The sequence below is a fragment of the Mchenga conophoros genome, linkage group LG14, assembly GCF_057382185.1.
Source record: "Mchenga conophoros isolate Kocher_MC1m ecotype Shallow Benthic linkage group LG14, M_conophoros_male_GT1.1, whole genome shotgun sequence".
Taxonomy (NCBI): Eukaryota; Metazoa; Chordata; class Actinopteri; order Cichliformes; family Cichlidae; genus Mchenga; species Mchenga conophoros.
Genome location: NC_140539.1, coordinates 40,794,807 through 40,816,162, shown reverse-complemented (window position 1 = coordinate 40,816,162; position 21,356 = coordinate 40,794,807). Strand labels below are relative to the sequence as shown.

General features: G+C 42.8%; 2 protein-coding genes across 6 annotated transcripts; both read left to right on the top strand.

Annotated features, from left to right (window-relative positions):
- The first annotated feature begins 1,973 nt into the window (after positions 1-1,973).
- Positions 1,974-7,111, top strand: LOC146560484 (uncharacterized). 3 transcript variants are annotated; one of them, XM_085244575.1, is made up of 6 exons: positions 1,974-2,363; positions 3,408-3,594; positions 3,684-3,967; positions 4,055-4,124; positions 4,373-5,138; positions 5,774-7,111. In XM_085244575.1, the coding sequence occupies exons 1-6, from the start codon at positions 2,316-2,318 to the stop codon at positions 6,567-6,569; spliced, it is 2,151 nt and encodes a 716-aa protein (XP_085100701.1). In that variant the 5' UTR covers positions 1,974-2,315; the 3' UTR covers positions 6,570-7,111. The 3 variants fall into 3 exon arrangements, with proteins under 3 accessions (XP_085100701.1, XP_085100700.1, XP_085100699.1); XM_085244574.1 differs by having other exon boundaries at positions 1,975-2,426; XM_085244573.1 differs by lacking the exon at positions 1,974-2,363 and having other exon boundaries at positions 2,517-3,594.
- Positions 7,112-10,968: 3,857 nt separating this feature from the next.
- LOC146560483 (uncharacterized) lies at positions 10,969-18,680 on the top strand. Of its 3 annotated transcripts, XM_085244571.1 has the most exons (18): positions 10,969-11,055; positions 11,972-12,140; positions 12,477-13,769; positions 13,869-14,008; positions 14,144-14,348; positions 14,426-14,527; positions 14,613-14,803; positions 14,885-15,026; positions 15,111-15,938; positions 16,147-16,310; positions 16,410-16,529; positions 16,605-16,652; positions 16,742-16,825; positions 16,934-16,999; positions 18,073-18,133; positions 18,231-18,281; positions 18,372-18,416; positions 18,501-18,541. In XM_085244571.1, the coding sequence occupies exons 2-15, from the start codon at positions 11,972-11,974 to the stop codon at positions 18,124-18,126; spliced, it is 3,606 nt and encodes a 1,201-aa protein (XP_085100697.1). In that variant the 5' UTR covers positions 10,969-11,055; the 3' UTR covers positions 18,127-18,133; positions 18,231-18,281; positions 18,372-18,416; positions 18,501-18,541. The 3 variants fall into 3 exon arrangements, with proteins under 3 accessions (XP_085100697.1, XP_085100696.1, XP_085100695.1); XM_085244570.1 differs by adding an exon at positions 18,642-18,680 and having other exon boundaries at positions 14,885-15,938; positions 18,231-18,416; positions 18,501-18,565; XM_085244569.1 differs by having other exon boundaries at positions 14,885-15,938.
- The last annotated feature ends 2,676 nt before the right edge of the window (positions 18,681-21,356 follow it).

The window sequence follows — 21,356 nt, the reverse complement described above, 5'->3', positions numbered from 1 at the left end:
CCCCAGGGCGGCTGTGGCTACAATGTAGCTGCCATCACCAGTGTGTGAATGTGTGCGTGTGAATGACTGAATGTAGTGTGAAGCGCTTTGGGGTCCTTAGGGACTAGAAAAGCGCTATACAAATGCAGGCCATTTACCTGATATGGGGGCAAAGATGGAGGAAGCTATGGATGTGTTGCACAGAAACATATCATTATTCTGGAGACATGTGAAAGAAGAGATTTAGCGTCGACTCAGCTGTCGGTAAGAGCGGTAGGTTCCACTTTGCAGACGTGCTGCTGTGGGAGGACTGGGAGGAGGCTGTGGCCTCACACTGAACAAGCGAGGCGAGCTGGGAAACGGTTGGAGACGATCTGAGGTGATGACAGATGAACAATTTTGTTCAAAAAAATTATTACTGGGCCAATAGAGCTCTATTAAACGTCACCTGTCACTGAGCTAGTCCTAGGTTTTTCGGTACTTAACTCCTATGTTAAACTTAAAAATGTTGTTCGGCTCATTAAACATTTAGGGTTGAGCGACACATCAGGATGTCACATTTTGGACTGACCAATGGGGAGACAGGTTTTGTTTTTCAGCATTTGCCACATTCACTCATTTCGCTTCACTGTGATTTAGACTGCAGCTCATTACCAGTTAAACTCTCAGATTTCCATAAGCAGGTGCCTCTTTAATGGAAATGAATATACAAACATAACTTTACTCCTCACAGTACAACAACAGGTACATCGACTGGGTAAATAGTCTGTGGATGAATGGAGATCCATTTTACAGATGAGGAGGATGTGACTTGTTACCTGTAAGAAGTTCAACATCAGATACGCTGACGGAACTATAAAAGTGTCCCTTTGAGATCAAAGATAAAGAAGATATTGTGCTCTCTAAGGTCTCCTCTGGACTGACACAGCTCCGCAGAGCAGGAATTGACTTTTGTGACACAAACAAGGCGATCAGAGCTATTTTGTCCTAACCCTGTTATATTCTTAAAGAATTTAAGAACGAGAAGATTAGGGTTATACAAAGAAAATATATTTCTCTTCCCCTTTCACCTAAAGTAAAAAAAGTAAACATCAAAATAATAAATACGATTTTTATAAGATTGAAATTTAATCTGAATACATGTGTATTCTGTGAAAACGACACTGAAAGCCTGCATCACGTGTTTTTTCACTGTGAATGGGTTCAAGCTTTTTGGAACGGCACGTGGCGCTGCATGCAGTCCAGGGCGACTCAATCGTCGGGATAGTTATTGACAATAAAATCTGCATTCTGTTTTCAGGACAGTGCTGTTATGAGGGATATCTTTTTATCCATAAATGTAGATGCTGTGAAGCTTAACTGTGTATGAAAAGATGGCTGAATGAAAAACTCCCGACTGCTCTTTCTACTTTTCTTCTTTTGACATACAGTAAAGGACTTTTTCTCTTCGCACTTTGTGTTGACCTTTGTTACACTGTAACAGTTTTTTCTTTTTTATAATCTTTCAGGCTCAACCTTGTGGACATGTTTCTTTAATCATTGTTGGACTGATGTTCATAAATACATTTCAGTTCAGTTCAGTTCAGTTCATTTTTATTTCAAACATTTCAAACATGTGCCTTCACAATCATTACAAAATATCATTCCATTATTTGTTTGAAAAGGAGTAGGCTGAAGTATTTACTTATTTGTCCCTACCCCCTCAAGTTTTACCTCTCATTCATTTAATTTTTTTTTTGTCTTAAATTAAACAAACAACATATGAAACATATAAACATATGAAGTAAAACAAAACATAACATACATAAATCAAAAACAAGAAATTAGCAAGCCCCACCACAGTATAGTTTCTTTCATATGAAAAATACAGAATGTGTATATTTGCAGATACACAAGTTATGGAAAAACAACAAACCAAAACAAAACAAAAAAAGTATGATAACATCGTTTTTTGGATAAATTCTACCTGACGTTTTAAAATGTACGTCTTTTATGTCAGGATGAATTGGAAATGATTTTTTTTTTCATTTTCTCATTTTTCTGGTGACGTCTCCGCAGACGCTCTGGGTGCGCACGCTCAGTTAATTTGTTGAGCGCTTCACCTTTCCTCCAGCAGGTGGCGGTCCTACCACGAAGGAGAAGAAGAGAGATTCGCCTTCTGACCCGGAAGTAACCATCGCGTCAGACCGCCATGTTGGTAGCAAAGAGAGCGAGGAATCATCCCGCGGAGAGCGTATTCGTCTGACCTCTGACCCGGGCCGGCTGACCCGAACCCTCCTCGGTCGGTTCGTCCTCCGAAAACGTGTGCGCGCGGACCGGCATGGGACAAAGACAACATGGCAGCCCTGAGCACGTTCTCTTCGCAGGTGGAGCTGATCATGGAGGTAGCCGTGGGGAGCGCTGTGCACGAGTTGGGGAGGGAGGGCGCGCGAGCGGAGCACGGCCAGGTGAGGAGCTCAGGTGAAGATTATGTGAGAGCAAAATCCGCCGTCACTTCCGGTTTCGCGTTAAAAACATGCTACAGAAGGGATGAAAGGTAAAAAAAAAACAACACGTTTTGGCCCCGCCCACTGACACGCAGGAGACGCCTGGAGGCAGGTGTTTGATCTTTGACCCAGGTATATGCAGCTCTGAAGTGCGCATGCCTTCAGGTTTGTCCAGAAGTGTGGTGCGCGCGCATGGTTTAGCTGTAACTGCTCACATGACCAAAGTTTAGGTAAACAGATCTGTTCGCAGCCTCATCTTCACCTGCCGCAGGTGGTATGACGTCATCATCCTCTACTTAACCTAAACAGAAGCTTAAGGTTAACCAGCATCAACAGAGGAGAAAACAGCAGCACCTAAACCTTAAAGGTGCAGCCTCGCTAACCACCCTCATTAGAAATGAGGCCAAGCATCACGGTGCCATCTGTAAACAGCTGGGGCTGCAGTCACTGGGCTCAGCGCACAGCTTTGGGGGGAACCTGTGTTTAGGAAGGCCTGTCATTGTGCATGCACCAACTGTCCACGGAATAAAAAGATAAATAAAAGCAGAGAAAATCTGTGAATGACATCGTCACATGACTGAGCGTGCAGGTGATTGTGAAGAGCTGTGGAAACGGCGTCCTCGGTGAAGCGGTTCCAAGTCAGGCTGGATGGTTTCGGTGTTTGTCTCAGCACTGTCGGTGTTCGTGCCACAGGCCAACAGTCAGTCAGGCATTCGCACTGAAAACATGCTGCATGTCATGGAGAAAACTCGCTGTGAGCATCAGTCAGTCTCCAAGAGAGTCAGCATGTTGTGACTTGAAGGTGAACTCCTCAGGTGGATGTGGGCGGGGCCTGTCTACAGGTTGCGTAATCAGAAATTAGTTACGCTCGGGTCCTCAGATCAGATGTTTTACCTGTTCCACCTGTGCATCTATCATGTCACCCATGCGTCTGTGCTGCAGGCTCACCTGTCCATCGTGCTGGGGGGCGTGGCCAGAGAGGCAGTCCGTAAAATCTGCAGAGTCTTCAGGGAGCTGTATGCAAGCGTAGAGGTGGAAAATGAAGCTCTCAGGGCAGAACTGAGTTGCCTCGAAAACACACCCGGCGCTTCGAGGATGGCCAAATCGGCGGTGAAGTTCAGCCCGGCAGGTGAGACCCAGGGTCAAAGGTCGAACAGTCATTCAGCTCAAAAGCCCGGGTTAAAGTCTCACAGGAAACTCATTTGGTTTCTCCTGCAGATGCACCCACCCTGTCTCTGGATGTCCAATCAGCTGCTGCCACTGCTGCTGTGGCTGTGGTCATCCTCAGCCCGCCGGTGCACGCACCAGTCACAGGCCAAAACAATCTGACCGCACTGCAGAATGGTGCTGTGAGTGTTTTGGACATGACGCACTTCTCTGCAGATCCTCAGGTGTCACGTGATATGATCCAGCCTGCAGATGTGACATCACTTCCTGACTGTGAGGATCAGCCGGCCGCTGAGCTTCCAGGTGATGAAACCCATGAAGAGCAGTGTGACGCTGTGAGTGATGACAGCTGCTTCAAACTGGTTGATTGACTGGTTGATGGTTCTGTATGTGGTGACCAATAATACCATTGCGTTTTCCAGGCAGCAGAGACGAAGTCTGAACCTGCAGAACAGAAACATGATGATCAGCAGGTGCCCGGGGGTCCGACAGGTGAGAGCTCTGCCTCCCATCTACTTTTAAATACTGTGCGAACCACAGGTGAGCCTGTGGTGTGAGAGCGATGTGCTCTAATGGCGTGATACGCTACATTAAGATGAGATGGGGCCTGATTATTCAAGACCTAGTACGTGAGGATCTTGATGATGTCGTCCTTCAGAACAGCTGATGGTCCATTAATCAGTCGCTTCTGTTTGTCAAACCTGCAGCGTCTCTGACTTCCTGTCTGTCTTACTGTTCAGGTGTGAGCGAGGAGCAGCAGAAGGAGCAGGAGAGGAGGCGGAGGAGGGAGCTGTACAAGGAGAAGAGGTTTTTCTGCGAGCTGTGTGACAAAGGCTTCCATCAGAAGCACCAGCTGCTGAAGCACGCCGCGTGCCACCTGAAGCCGTTCCCCTGCAGCTCCTGCGACAAAGGTTTCTACAAAGCGCAGACGCTGCAGCGCCACCTGCTCGCCCACCGTCTCCGCGAGGCGCAGGAGAGCGACCCAGACAAGCTGTTGCGCTGTGACCAATGCGACAGGAAGTTCAGGCTGCCACGTCAGCTTCGAGCGCACCAGGCCTGTCACCGGCTTGAGAAAACGCCACTCAAGTGCTACGCATGTGACCGCACCTTTACCTCCAGTGGGGCACTGCGATACCACGAGGTGTCGCACGCCAAAGTCAAGCCCTTCATGTGCGACGTCTGCGGAAAGAGCTTTACGCGCAAGAAGAGCCTGCGGGAGCACCAGACCGTGCACACCGGGGCACGGCCGTACTCCTGCCAGACCTGCGCCAAGAGCTTCTCCACCGCCAGCAACCTGCGCGTGCACAAAAGGTCGCACTCCGAGGAACGCCCGTACAAGTGCGACAAGTGCGACAAGGCATTCAAGTGCCGGATGGGGCTGCTGCAGCACCGTGTGGTCCACTCGGGAGAGAAACCCTTTACTTGTCCCACCTGTGGCCTGAGCTTCGGCCTCAAATACAACTTCCAGAGACACCTGAGGCTACACAGCGGGGAGAAGCCCTTCAGGTACGAGGCCCCGAACGATAACGTATATTTTCTGGGTCTCAGCGAGTCTGTTTCGGTATTTGACAGAAATCTCTGCTTTTTATTGGCTCAACACACAACATCTGACAAAAAAACACACCTGAACGATCCAGGGTCACATACACGCGCTGCTCCAGGGCGCACTCTGACCCTCGGGCGAAACGCTGAGTGAGGTGTACAGGTGAACAGCATCAGCGCGGTCCTTAGCAGGAAGACTAGACTTATGCGACTGCAGGTGAACTGATTAAATAAGGTGATCGTGGATTTTATGAGTGCTTCAATGTAACGTCAAACATGAAGCAGAGGGGGGTTGTTTGCTGACATCCACCAGTGAACCGCCAACAGAGCGCGGCACGGCGCTGCAGGCAGACACGAGAAATACCAGCGTCAGCTTTCCTGTTCATTCGGTTCAGTTCAGGTTTATTTATATGGGCCAACTTCGCAGTGATTAACACTGCACAGTAAAAGCCCTACAGCACTACAGACGGCCCTGAGCACTCGGTGAACACTGCTTTGTGTTGTGTGCTGATCACTCAAAACATCAAGATCGTGTTGATTTCTGTGAGTTGCGTCTTCTTTAACCTCTGACCCTTCCTCACCTGTCCTTCCTTCCTCAGGTGTGATCAGTGTGGCGAAGGCTTCACGGGGACCTGGGCTCTGAAGACTCACATGCTTGTTCACGGCGTGGCAAAGCCGTTCATGTGCGACCTGTGCGGAAAGACGTTCTTCTACAACTGCCAGCTGCAGAAGCACCAGCAGCTGGTTCACGGCAGCGGTGGCGATCGGGGAAAGTCCGGCGGGGAGGCGGGCAGGCGGCGGTCCACCGGAGTCAAACCGTTCAGTTGTAAAGTCTGTCCAAAGAGCTTCAGCAGCAGCAGCTCGCTGCGCACGCACGAGAAGAGCCACGCCCAAAACAAAGAGTTCACCTGCGACACATGTGGGAAAGCCTTCCACCTGCGTCACCTGTACCTGTACCACCTGAGGCAGCACAGCGGCGACCGGCCACACGTCTGCGCTGTCTGTCACAAAGGCTTCCTGCTGGCATCGCAGCTGAAGCAGCACGAGCTTCTGCACACAGGTGTCAAACCTCACCGCTGCGAGCACTGCGGCAAAGAGTTCAGGACGCCTCAGAACTACCACCGCCACCTGCTGGTGCACACCGGCGAGAAGCCGTACGAGTGCGCTGTGTGTGGCCGGAAGTTCCGCCAGTCCAACCAGCTGAAGTCTCACATGCAGATCCACACCGGTGTCAAGCTGTACTCGTGCGAACGCTGTGGGCGGGGCTTCTCCGACTCACGCCAGCTCAAGAAACACCGCTGTGGAGACAGCGAGCACGACTCGCGCGATTCTGCCAGCAAGCACAGGAAGCAGACGGACGCGTTCCCATGGACGCACGAATTCACGGCACAGTGACACAGAAACAGGCCAGCGGGAAAACCCAGACAATTCCCGCTGAGTCCACCCCCCGCGACTGTGTCCGGCACATCAACATCAAATTGTGTTTAGGGAGTGTGTCCATCCACCTCTTGAAGCCGGCATTGATTGGCTGGTTTGTTCCTTTGGCGTTTCTGTTTTTTTTATCCCCTGTTAAAGTCAGCGACACAGAAAATGTTTGATCTCTGCTGCAAAACCACCTCGCACACTCCCCTGATGCCCCCGCATGTCTCGGGTTGAAATCTAAAACAAAGGTAAAGAGTAGCTGGGCCCTGACAGCATCTCCAGCCTTAGGAGGTAAAATGACAACTCTTCTAAATGGACTTTGACTCTCACCTGGCGTCTCACCTGGTCGTGGTGATTTAAATTCAGCTGCCAAAATCAAACAGACCTTGACCTCAGTCAGTGACAGAAGAGGAATCAGATGAAAGCAGCTCTAATAAACATTTAGTTTCTGTTTCATCTGTGAAAAAATGACTTTGCTGTGTTTCAGTGTGTAGAATAAAACTCCTTTGACTGACGAGCTTTTATTGGATGTGCTGCTCCAGCTTCAAAATGATTTTTCTGCCCTCGATGAACGTGAAGTAATAATTCAGATTAAAAGGCAGCTGCAATGTGTCAAAGGTAATGTCTACCAATCAAATACATTTTGTCCATTAAATTCAACGTGCAGACTTATGTAGCTAAAGCTAAAAATTACATGTGATTAGTTGAAGTCACATTGAGTGTACGAGCAGAGTCTTCATCCAGGAAGTAGGTTCAAATCAGACAGCTGCACTGATATTAAGCACATACGTGATTAATATCAGTGCAGCTCTTATGCAACGATTCTCTATAGCAACAGGTAAGTAAAGAGCGGAGCTCCCATTTAAATCCATGAACGTGATGTTGATCTACAAACATCAGAAGAGAGACCAGCTTTAATCAGACATTTATCTAGCTTTCATTTTCAGATGAAGCTCAGTAGTGTGAGACAAATGATGAAGCTCAGATTTGACCTTTTGATTTAATGTTTATAGGTAATGATCAGCTGACAGGATGCAGACGCTGAAAATAAATAAAGGGGAGACAGTGTGGACATGTCTGCAGCAGTTAGTACCTACATTTCAACATATCTGAAGATGAAATAGAAGAACGTGCTATGGAGACTGCATTTAGAACCTGTTAGAGTGCTGAACAATCACAGGACTGTGGCTGTGGAGGCTGAGTGCACTGACCTCACTGTCATATTCAAAAAACCAGTTTGAGATGAGCTGTGTGATCGTGCTGAAAGCAGCATCAGAAAATGATATACTGTGGTCATAAACCCACAGACGTGGTCAGCAATAACACTCAGGTAGGCTGTGGAGTTCAATGATGTTCAGCTGGTACTGGAAATCTGCCCTATACCATCACATCAGCAGCAGTCTGAGCACTGGCGCAGGCAGGGTGGATCCATGCTTTCATCTTTACACCAAACATTTAAATTTTGCTGCAGAAATCATGATCAGATCGGAAAACATTTTTTCATTTTGTGGTCCAATTTTGGTGAGTCTGGGAACTGTAGCCTCAGTTTCCTGTTCAGGTGTTGTAGGGATTGCAGCCAATCGTCTTCTCGGAGGAGCGGCTTCACTCTGCTTTGGTCCTTGGCAGAGACAGCAGCTTACCAGGTGGTAGTGATAGCCAAATGAAGCTTTCTGAAGCTTGTATTGAAAAACGGTTCATTACTCGAAGCTTTTCAACACAGTCCTCTCTGGTGACATCTGGTGGCCAAAAATATGAAGAGCAGCTTGAATCCACAAAATAAAACCAACTGCTTCATTATGATTGCTCACTCGACAGAGTGGAGTTCTGTCTGATATTGGGCCGCCGCTGTGTTGCTTTGAACGTCTATTTTGGGGGGTTAAAAAAATGTGGTTTATTTGTTTAATAAATAATTATGACCAGTAAACTCTCCTTGTTTAAACACACACACCCGCCCTCTCACATCATCTATAATTGACTGAGACAGGACTCTTCCAGACACTAAACCAAGGAACAATGTACATTTCAATTCCTTTAATTTTAAGTTTATATTGTCTATCCTGTAAAATAGTCAGATGTCTATTCATATTAATGTACAGAATTCACCTGCTTGCTGCTACTACTGCACATTCACCCAATGTATATACTATATGTGTGTATATATATATATAATGTTTTTCCTCTACACCCCCCCCCCCCAATTTCTTTGCACATGTCGAGGAGTGTGTCAGGCTACATTTCACTGTGTGTTATACTTGTATAACTATGCATGTGACAAATAAAGAACCTTGAACCTTGAACATGCACCATGGCGTGGTCTTTCTTTGCTTTTCACTTCTTGATGTTGGTAAATACGATAATTGAAAAATACCACGTTACATATAATATACATGTAATAATGTACAACACATTATGGAGTATGCTTCTGCTGTGAGGTCCTGCCTCCATGCACTTATGAAATTAATCGCAAGATGGGTGTATTTATCAATAATATTATATTAGGGAAATTTTCCCAGACATATTTCTGACCTGGGGGTAGAACTGATTGTGAAATGGAAAATGCTTATGAACTTGCGAATTAAAAACATGATGCATTTAAAAGGTAGCCCTTTTTCATTTTTATTTAAGAAGAAAATTAGTTCCACTGTGCGATGGCCGATCTCCTTTTCGTGGAGATAATTTCTTCTGCATTAAGGAAAATCCCTTCACATGGCACAGAGGAGGCTGGAGTACAGAGAAACTGGTAGAGATGCAGTTATACAGTCTACCACACAAACTATCAGCTAAAGAGAATAAATAAATTAAATTGCTGCACATTTGGCAGACTAACATTTTAAGATTAATTAAACAATAAAAATATATATTTTTTAATATTAAATGTAACGAGTCAAATGGAAGTTTTTCTAAAGTTATTTGATGATATTTATATTATGAAAAACGGATTTTTGACATTTTGAGTTTTTCCCGTTGTCAGATATAATAAACACGCACAAAACAAAAGCAAACAGCCAGAACACAAAGCTGGAAAACCCACCCGATCGACCAAAATCAACTCAAAATACTCCCACACAACAGAACCTCCTCTATTCCTCGCTGGCTCCAAATCTCTCAGTAGAAATATCAGTGGTTCGCTATCTGTCACCATCAAACACTCCACAAATCCCGCGAATGATTCGCTTCCTTATGAACCATTGAATCAGACACCGAAGCAGTCACGCTCTAAATGAAGCTTCGGACTTCACCGATCACGTGACTCTGGGCAAACGAATCAAGCTTCGACACAGTGACACACGCACCGGAGCGTCAGCTTCAAGCGAGCCATCACTACCAGGTGGTAACAGAGAAAGTAAGGACAGATTCAATGATGATGGAGTAAAAAGGTGTTGGCCAGAGGGGCCGATGGCGCGATATGGCAGCCTCGCTTCTGTCAGTCTGCCCCAGGGCAGCTGTGGCTACAACTGTAGCTGCCTCCACCAGTGTATGAATGTGAGAGTGAATGAATAGTGTAAAGCGCTTTGGGTGCCTTGAAAAGCGCTATATAAATCCACTCCATTATTATTATTATTATTAAAGAATATTCTACCTTACAGAGGGCAGGATGGTCATGTTTGTGTCATTTAATCAACACCACTGAGTCATTCTAACTGTCAGAATCCTCGAAACACAGGCTGAGGAGGAGCGGCAGCAATCTTCCACTCCGAGCTCATTAACCAGCCATAGACCCAGACAGAAAGCCTGACTGGCTCCTGCATTTCAGCAACTCGTCTTTACAGCAGTGGTGGGAGTAGATTTACTACTTAACATCTTAAGTATCATACATTAACTGCAATACTTGTGTGGTTTTAGTACTAAAGACTGCCCAAAACAATTAATGGCTGCCCTCTGATACCCCTTGGGACCATCGCCAGGTCCATCACAGCTGACCCCTCGCACCCTGCTCACCACCTGACGGCACTCAGGTCAGTCTGGTCCCACACCTGCAGACTCACAAACAGCTTATTCACCTGGGCCATTCAAACTGTAAACAAACACTCCTCTTGTCTGTAATTAATTACTGATGTCTTACTTATTATATTTTTATTCCATGCACAGTCGGTGTGGAGCACCCACACTTGAAATACATGTACAATGACAAAAAAGGCTATTCTATTATGGGTTCGCTGCGGTATCTCTGGTTAGTGTACGTTATTTACAGTAAACCGCTGAGCTTGTAGAGCTGTGAACAGCAGGGGGCGCTCCGTGAGAATTGGGTTAATCCACGAAGAAGAAGAAGACTAAAGCGACGAGAGAGGGAGAGAAGGGTCTGGCTGCAGCCACTGTGGAGCTCCACAGTAACCGGATACACGTGACCTCCACACTAACCGGAAACACGTGACCTACACAGTAGCCGGAAACACGTGACCTCCACAGTAGCCGTAAACACGCATGGAAACCGTGGAAGTTTTGCAAGTTGATCGCAAAGGTTGGTTAAGTCTTTCTTAAATAAGTTTGCCGTTAGTGATTTCATAATTCTAGGAATCGTCTAGTTTTCTTACAATGATCATGTTGCCACTTTTTTTGCGTTACAACAACATTCCTCCTTATTTTAATGTTTTTTCATCGTGCTCCATGGCAGAGAAACGCACAGATATGCTTTTTCCTGGGCCTGGTTTCAGTAAGAGAGCTGGATTAACTTCTTCTGTGGGCGAGAAGAAGCAAAAACCACATTTTGCATTAGAGTATGATTTATTGTTGGCGTCAGAGATGCGAAATAATGAATACTTCAATACTGTACTTAAGTAGAATTTTCTGGTATCTTTACTTTACTGCTGTACTTTTTTGTGCCTACTGTATACTTCTTTATACTTCTACTTCTCACATTTTAGCACGCGTATCTGTACTTTGTAATGCGTACATTTGTAAATCAGCCCCCTGCACGCGTGCTTTGGACGCAAGATTACTTCAAAATTTTGTACATAAATTATATTTTAGACCCTGTACTTCTTACTTCGACTTAACTAAAAAGTTGAGTCAGTGCTTTTTAAACAGAGGTATCTAAACTGTAGTAAGGAACGTGTGTACTTGTGACACCTTTGGTTAGCGTCAACACTGTAAATTTCGTTACAAACAGATTTATATATTTATCAATACTTCTATTTGTCATTCTTTTCTGTACAGCTTTTTTATTGGCCAGATTTTAGTTAGCCCCTGTTCAATTGACTGTTACATGTCAATAGAAACATGTCTCACAAGTTAAAGTGTCTTGTAATATATTTGTGGGGTTTTTTTCAAGGATTTTCTTCCCAAATCTATTACATGCCAACTGTAAATTGTTATTTCTGCTAAAACCTTAACTTAAATGTGTATATGGTGTTTATCTGTTTCTCTCTCTGTTTTAGATGCACTTATCAATCTGGAATTCGGGCTTGAAGCCGGAATTGCAGGAATGCAACACGTGTTGCAGAGGACTTTTTCACTGCCCTCTGTGCCCCACTTTCAGCCCTGCTGTCAGGGCAAAGATTGAGGAGCATCTCAGTGTGCATATAAAAAATGCTTTGCCTTTCAAAGGTATGTTTGTATTAAATATACTTTATAGTTATAAATATGCACTTTTTTAAGCACTTCTGCAGTATCTTTGTTGACTTAAAAGTTGCTGTTGATATTGTACAGTTCAGTGCATTCATCTGCAACAAAAATAGTGTTTTTATAAAATATATTTTTATTTACTTTTCACCACTTTTCTTGACATAACATTTGTGATCCATACCATTTAACTTTCATTATTGAGGTTGGCTTGGATGTTTTTGTTAACATGTACAATCTGATTGTTAGACAAATTGATTGCATTCTATACAACTACATTTAAATTACATCTGTTTGTTTGTTTGTTTTTTTCTCTTACAGATAAAATGATATGCCGGTGCAGGCTGCCTTGTAGGACAACAGGACACTTTCACTGCCCTGTCTGTAATCTTACAATCATACGGCGTGGGGATATGGCAAGGCATTTATTGTCTTGTCAGCATTCTTCAATACCAAGTCAGCCACCACTATCAGGACTGCTCCCCGCTGAACTCTCCGAGGAGCCCCGTATTCCTCCGGCAGTACTCTTCGAGGAGCCCCGTCTCCCCCCCAAGGTTTTGTCTTTGGGATCGGAACCATTTTCTGACTCTTTGTTAGAACATTCATATGCTCTACCCTCTGCGTTCAATAAAACTGCAGCTGATGGAAAGTCCATGAATTTGACATGCCCTCACTGTGGCCTTACTCTTCGTACCAAAAACTACAAGGCTCACATGATGAGGAAGCACTCCAACCAATCAATAGATGTTTGCCTGGCCAGTCATCTGCAGTGTGTTTGTGTAGATGAAACTACAGGGTTATTTGCTGTGCAGAGAACTGGCCATGGGTTTTCTGTGCCAGTTCACGTTCAGAGGAAAACATGGGGGGTGTCTCACAATATCAGATGTGAGCTGGAGGAATGTCAGCAATACCAGTTGCTGGCCCAGCGGAGCGGACTAGGCTTCAGTTTATGTGAGCACCTTCGCTCACTAGATTACTGCCGAGAAACTGTAAAGGAGGTTTTTCTTCAAGAGCACATCGTGATGGAAATGGTGGACCTTAAATTTTTTGGAGAGGCCAAAGCTGCTACATGCATAAAGAGACAGAAAGCTGCCCAGATGGCACATGCTCCACTTTGTGTGAGGGTGGATTTTGGTGGATCCTCAACACAGATCTGTTTGTCTGTATTTGAGCCGGAAATACACAGTTTCTGCCGTCTTGGCAGAATATTTGTGACTTACAATGCTCTGAGGAACACCTGGCATTGTGCTTGTGCAAAGCCTCGAATATCATGTCCTCATAAAAACATAGCTAAATGGCATCTCTTCCAGACACAGAGAGACATCTTCAAATCAACTGTACCACTATCATCAGGCACCCCATCACAGATGACTCAGGAGAGTTCTTCCTTTGAGGACAATGCTGCCGTCGAAAGGAGTATACGCTATATTTTTAAAGAGAAAAAAATACCTGGATCTCTTCCAGAAAATGTCATCTCACAGAAAATGGATCATCAGAAACAGCTCTTTCCATGTGAAACGTTGTGCCAGGTGTGCCCAGAGCACCCAAAACTTGATGAGGCTGTTCTAGTTACCAATAAAGCGAGGATTGTCAGCATGATGGGAGTGATTGAGAGTAAGTTTTAATGAATAAGATTAAACATCAGTGTGAAATAATTAGTTATAATTGTTCCTATACTAATGTTTTGACATTAATGTGATTTGTCTTTAACAGATGTTTCAACACACCATAGATCGTGTCCTCGGTGCCACATGGTCTACAGGTACCAGGAGTGGACAGATGGGCTTCACAACTTTGACAACCATGTTGTTTTGTCTCTTGAACTTTGCCTTTTTTTGAGAGAAAATCTGCAGGTGAGGATCACAAAAATAAAATATACTCATCTGAAGATTGCTTTAAAAATGTGTTTGTGTCATTATGATATTTTGGTGACCAAATTTAAATATCTGTGTAATCATAGTCTTCTTCACCCTTTTGTCATATTACAGAACCATGTATCTGCTTCAAGGGTCATTGACTCATTGGAGGGCTTAAGAAGAGTGAAGTTTCCTTCTCGGGATACCATTTTTCATGCTTATTGCCATTTTGAGGCTTTGACTGACGCAGAATACATGTACTCCTGCATAAACTGTGGGTTTCACCCCCCTGTGGTAGTTATGGACTTACACAGAAAAGGGGTGTTCAAGTTAGCAGGTAAGTTTAATGTACATTTGTGTATATATTTCATTGTGTACATTATGTGCATGTTTTCATGAGTCAATTTATTATAGTGAGTGACCTCAAAGCCCCGGAAGACTTCAATGGTGAACATGACATTGAAGGTTTTTGGAACTCTATTCACCTGGAAATGATAAGCCGTGGTTTTTTTCCAAGTGAGTGATGGCAAAAACTTTTTGAAAGTCATTCAGTGTTTTAAAGTAATTTAGATTGTAATTAAAAACATGCCATTTTCTGTAGGCGGTGTGAAGAATCCATTTTCCGTTCCACCAAGTTACACGCACTGGGCACCATGGATCGGGAGTGAAACTCGAACAAGTGACATTGTGCTTAACACAGAGTTTAAAAAAGTAGGAACAAGCTCTTCACATGAAGCAAAGCTTAGCAGTGTCACAGAAGACCGTCTGTTGGATGAACTTGCCAAACAAAAGGTAACATTGCTTTGAAGTTTTCAGAATATGACATAAAGTTCTGGGGTTGTTCCATTTACAGTTTTCCCTAATTGCTGTCAGGTTGGAGTGGTAAGAAAATTGTGTAAAGCATGCAACATCGACTCCAAAGGCTCCCGCTTTGATCTCATCACCAGACTGAGGGAGAAGATGAAGAGCAGGCAGACATATGATAAGGTCTTTCAAAGCATATGGGGTGCCTCTGGTAAGCATCACTTAGCGATTATTAGAAGTAGCATTAAAAAATGTAATTACAATTACAAACAACTTTTTAAATCTTTGCTTGCAGGAGGATGGTCTGTAATACTATGTCCACATGGCATTGTATACAGTGTTAAATTTAATCTTCGTGCTGAAAGTCCCCGGGATTTTGCTGACCTTCTCCTGTCCTGGAAGCACATGCCAAACGTCTGTGTTTACGATTTTGCGAGGGGTTTGGCAGCACACACCAATTTGCGGGTTCCTGATAAACTGCCATTTCATCCACATGAAGGTCGACTTGCTGAGCCCACTGAGGAAAATGTCAAGGCTGCACAGGATGGAAGCCTGAAAGTGAATCTTCCATGGCTACATGAAAGGATGGATAGTGTAAATGAAAATCCTCATCCTGTCACTGGATCATCTGACCATTATGTCCTGTATGACAGATTTCATGAGGGAAATACAAAAGATCCCAAGGACATATTACGCAGAATTCAACTTGTCCCGGAGCTGAAAGGCTGGCTGAACAGTCAAGTTGTTGAACAGTTCTTTGCAAACATGAGGAAAAGCAATTACTTTTTAAGTAATATGAGTCCATCCACACATGTGTTTCTGATGAGAAATATAAATCATCATTATAACACTGTCACCAACAAGAAACTTCTGGAGAGGCAGCTAAGACATGGTCGACTTGGAAAGATCAATATCTCATTGTCGGCACTGGGTCAAGCTGTCGTAGGTAAGTACATGCATTGTGTCATGACCAGAACGCTACCATTGTTTACATGTTATATTTGTTCCTATCTGTGTGTGTATATTCTTTTCTTTGTGTACCTAGCCCCACAGGTGTGCAATAAACCCAGAGAAATCACAGAAACGGTGTTGAACCCAGCACCTTCAACGTCTGGTGACACTGGTAAAATTTCTTATTTTGAATAGTGATTGACATATGTACGTGAAATAATAATCTTGCATTCATTATCTTGTTGTAGTTGATGGCTCATAAAAGAATTTGTTACATGCTGTTTAAAATGAATTTCCTTCTATAGATAGTGCTTATTTTTCTTGCATTTAATATGCATTCTATGTAGTGTTTTGTCTGAAACCTGTTAAAATCCCTATAGAACCTCAGAAAAGAGTTGACAACAAGAAAGCCAATCGAAGGTCAACAGATGCAACTTTTCCTGACCCGTGTGGACCACCGTGCGAAGCTCTGACAAAGCCTGAGAACATTTTGGCCAGCCGTTCATCATGGTGTTTTGTACCGCACCCTGGCCAACAACAGCTTGTATGTTAAAGTTTTCAGATGTCGCAAAGTGCAACTTTTAGTGCTTATCTGATTTTGTCATCCACAGTCTATGACACCTATCTGTTTTTTTTTTTTTAGCTCAACTATGTTCTGGACATCAGCAGACCCAAAGATGAGCTGATTGTTGAAACGTCTTCTGGATGCCTCACGCGGTCAGATTTTTGGACACTGGGTTTAAACAAAGAAATGGAATCGACTGTAAGTATTTTTTTTCTACGAATATGAAAAAATAAAGTGTACATTCATTGTTATCATGATTTTTTTCTGTTTCAGATTGGAAATGGCTGTTTTGAGCTTATCACTAAAATTGTTCAGTCAAAGGTACTGTATGTTGTATATGATGATTGTCAAGCTTTAATTTAAAGAGCTGTTGTTTTAAATGTTTTTTTGTTTTTTTTTTTACATTCTAGGGGATAAGCATTTACATCGAAAATCTGTATGTCACCCGGACTTGGCTTGCACCCTATGGCTGTGATCCATTGCGGTCCTTTCCTGTAAGTGTACCGTCCTTTAAAGAAACAAGCAAGTAATCCAAATGATTTTTTTTATAACTTTGGTGCGAGTTCATATACAGGATACTTAAAAATACAATTCTGTTTCAGACTGATGCTCAGAGGATGGACATCATAGTTCTCCCTCTCTGGACACCTGGTCATTTCCAGTTGTGTGTAAGTCTTGTTTTTTGACACGTACAAACTGTTAGAATTTTGCTATGTGTCTGAGATGTATTCAAGCTTTTATGACGCAGTTTCAAAAGTCTTTGACTGTGATCGCTTGCAATGACATTGTTTTCAGGTTTGAAGTCATGGCTAACTGTCTTTTAGGTACTGAAGCCACCTAAAAGAGAAATCCTCTTTCTTGACCCATTATACACCAAGGCAGGATTTGGTGGCCAACAATATGTTTCACTTTTGAGGTCACATTTTTATAAGCATTTTTGGTTTGTTCCGGAGTTTTCAGGAACCTGTTCAGTGTTCCAGGTTAAGTGCATCCCAGATCATGTTCTGCTGATCTTGAGTGTTCACACATACAGTACACTCACATGCTTTTTCTATAAACTATATCAGCAAGTTTCTGTGTGGAGTTTGCATGTTCTCCCCATGTTTGCGTGAGTTCCCTCCGGGTACTCCGGCTTCCTCCCACCGTCTAAAGACATGCAGCTTGTGGGGATAGGTTAATTGGATAATCCAAATTGCCACTAGGTGTGAATGTGGGAGTGAATGTGAGTGTGAATGGTTGTCTGTCCCTGTGTGTTAGCCCTGCGACAGACTGGCGACCTGTCCAGTCTGTCGCCCTATGACAGCTGGGATAGGCTCCAGCGCCCCCCGTGACCCTGAAAAGGATAAGCGGAAGCGAATGGATGGATGGATGGATGGATGGATATATCAGCATGATGCTTCAACATTTTATTCTCATCTTCAAATTATGATCAAGTCAGTGATACTGTCTGTAGATGAGTTTCAGACATAAATTGGGTCTTCCAGTGTTCTATTTTAACATAAAACACCATTAAAAATTATTTTATAAAATATGCCAACATTAACTTAAAGCTGTAAATGCTTTATTTTGACCAACTGTGAGCATGTGACTGTACTTTTTCATTTTGTTATGCTGTTTTTTTGAGGTCGTGTTCCTAAGGCCTGTAGTTACAGTTGGTGCTATTAGCAATAAACATTTCACACCCATCATGATCATCATCTGTTAACTTGTGAATGTAACTGTTTTTTTTAAAAAAAAAAAGGAATCTTGCAGTGAAGATCATTCCCGGGCAGTGGTCAGAAAAAAAGAGCTGTGACTTGAAGGTATGTGCTAGTTTAAGTGTATGGTGAATAATATGAATTACACTAGTCTTCTTTTAAGGGATTTTATTAAAGAGCCTTTATTTTCAATGTAATACAGGGTTTTCCAAGCCAAGACTATGGAGTTGACTGTGGGATCTTCATGCTGATGGTAATTTGTCTCTTCTCTTCTTGAGATTCATACAGAAGCTAATTTAAGCTTCTAAAGAAAAATGACATTTTTATTTTTTCTTACAAATAGTCTGCTCTGTACGTGGCACTGGATGCTTCATTTGACTATACTATAGTAAGTATTCTATTTACTTTCACAGCAATGGAATCTTGAATCTTTTGAAAGTTGTTAAATATGTTTCATATTAATATTTTACAGTCAGACATGCCCTACTTGCGTAAATGGTGGTGCTTGCTGTTGATGGAGAACTTTGATCTCAGGAGGTATTTATACTTTGACTTCTGTTCTATGTTGTGTCAAAGTTTACACACCTTAACAATATCAACATTTTCTGTTAAGCTCTGGCAAGCTATTTGCACACTGGAGAGAGGAAGCCAAAGCTGTGCTTGAAGGACAACACGTGCCCATTTTCAGAGTGAAAAAGCGCAAGTTACAGGAAGTCAGTCAGGTCAGTAATCACTTTAAACAGTAGTGTAATTACATGTTTAGTGACATTTGAATAACTGTTAAAAAACTGTTCTGCAGCAGAGAAATAACTATGTTTTTATCCCCATTTGCCTGACACAGGAGCCAGCAGTTGTTGCAGATCTGCGTCCTGCTGTGCAGTGGGTTGTCCAAAATAAGGCACTTTTCCGTGGACACGTAACAATGCCCAAATATGTGTCCTTAAATCAAGGAGACCAGCAGAGGGTCTTAAGAGACATGTCAGAGGAAGAAGACACTGGAGCAAGGGACTTGTTCCTCTTTGTTTTTCAGTTTGCAGAGGACATGGAGCTCTTTTTGAATGCATGTGCTGATGAGCAGGGGCTAAGGGTCAGTGCTATGTTTGACATGTGATGGACAAATGAAGGCACTGGCTGTGTTTGTTTGTTTGTTTGTTTAATATGTTGTTGTTGTTGTTGTTTTTGCGTAGTACAAAATTCCTATTAAACTTATTTCAAAATGTTGTTCACTTGATTCTGTGTCCATACTTATAATAAAGGATTACAGTGTAACAGCATTAAATGTAAAAGCATTTTTTTTAAACTTGTAATTTCAAAATAAAAAGCTTATTGTTGATATTAACAGTAAATAATTGTAAACAATAATATTTTCATACATTTTAAAAATTAACACTCTGGGCTCTATCCTGGCCATTTGTGGACACTTCACTTATTCTTTTTTTTGACTACTGCACTGCAGTGGAATGACACGGGTTTGATCTTAAGGATCTAATAGTTGTGTGTGTTGTGCATGACATTGCCACACAAATATCTATTTGCAAGATAGAGTAGAATAAATTATGACGCATGAAATATTACATAGGCTGCAGTGAATTTCTGTTGATACAGACTATTGAGCTTTGAGTTTCCCAGTCAAACTTAGCTTTGAAGCACCTGCTAACAACACTTTTACTCTTTTACATTTCATAACAAGACACCATAGCCAAAATATTAACAAAATATATATTATTAAAAAATTCAAAGCTGCAGCACATACAGCAACAAACATCGTTAGTAAATGTGTCCTGGAGTTTATGCAGGTGCAGAAAGTGCTGCTGCTGTAAGTCAGCCTAACAGCTTCCAGATCACTTATTTTTCTGGAAAGATGGTAGGAAGGGCATCACTGCTCATTTCTACAGAATCACAGATCTTGGAATGCAATCCCTTTGTACCATGAAACCACTTCGCAGTACTAGGAGTCCACTAAAACCTATAACGAGAGTGATCCTGGAAGAAATGGGGCACACACTAGTGACCTCAACAATTGCAAGACAGCCTTTTCCCCGATGCTCAGATGGGGAAAAAAAGGAAGTTTCATGAAAACATTAGGACTTTATCACCGTTTTATCTGAAAAGTTAATGGTAATATATAACCTAACTGGCTATAAAGAGTAAAAAATTTAGATACAATTTTGATTTTGATGAAAAGGACTGGTGCTATTTTAAAGAGTCACGTCGGTAAAAGTAGATAAATGTTTTAAGAAATCTACATTTTATAGCATTTTGTGAACATACACAAAAAGTGGCCATTTTTGGCAACAAACAAGCTGAAAGAGTTTTATATTTTTGGTTCTCCTTGAACAAAAATAATAGTGAATAATAATCAATGTTGATATTAATCAATTAGATGTCCCAGACTCTACTATTAATAATACAGCAGCCCCTCGTTTATCGCTGGTGTTACGTTCTAAAAATAACCCGCGGTAGGTGAAATCCATAGCCAAATTTATTTTTTACAATTATTACAGATGTTAAGACTGTAAAACCACTCACTACATGCTTTATACACTTTTCTCAGACAGGCATGAACATTTTCACACTTTTCTCTTTTGTTTAAACACTGTTAGAGTTCAAACCTTCGTAGAAACACAAGTCCAGTATTATGGAATGAAAACAAAAGGTGCATTTGAGGGTGCAAAACGTTTCGTCGGCATTGTTGTGTTTGTTTGGGAGAAAACTTCCAAACATACAGTACAGCACTTCAGAGTTACACTGCTAGCGATCGAAGATTTATGTAAATTCGACAAGCTAAACGCATTCTGTACTGTACAGCAGGAGTCCCCAACCTTTTTGCACCACAGACCACTTTAATGTCAGACAATATTTTCAGGGAACGACCTTTAAGGTGTCGCGGAGAAATACAACAAAAGAATTAAAAAAAGAAACTGTGGTATTTTGTAAATATAATGATAAACGTGACTTGAGCTGTGCGCCAACAACAATGACAGAGACATCCTCCTCTCTGCTTCTTAGCGCTCTCTGGTCGCTATGGTAACGCGTAAATAGTTCTTTCAAAATAAGACACACAACTACAACCATACATTTCACACCGGAGGATCAACTCTCGCGGAACGGTACCAAAAGACTCACGGACCTGGACCGGTCCGTGGGCCTATTAGGGACCGCTCCTGTACAGGAGACACTGGACTAGATTGATTGACAATGGTCTACAGCAATCAGAACGCACAACGCGATGTACTGTAAAAAAAATAAATAAATCAGCGAAACAGCAAGTGTCACTTTTGGCCACGAACAATTTAGGGGATGGTGAATTTTTTTGAACAAACCCAGA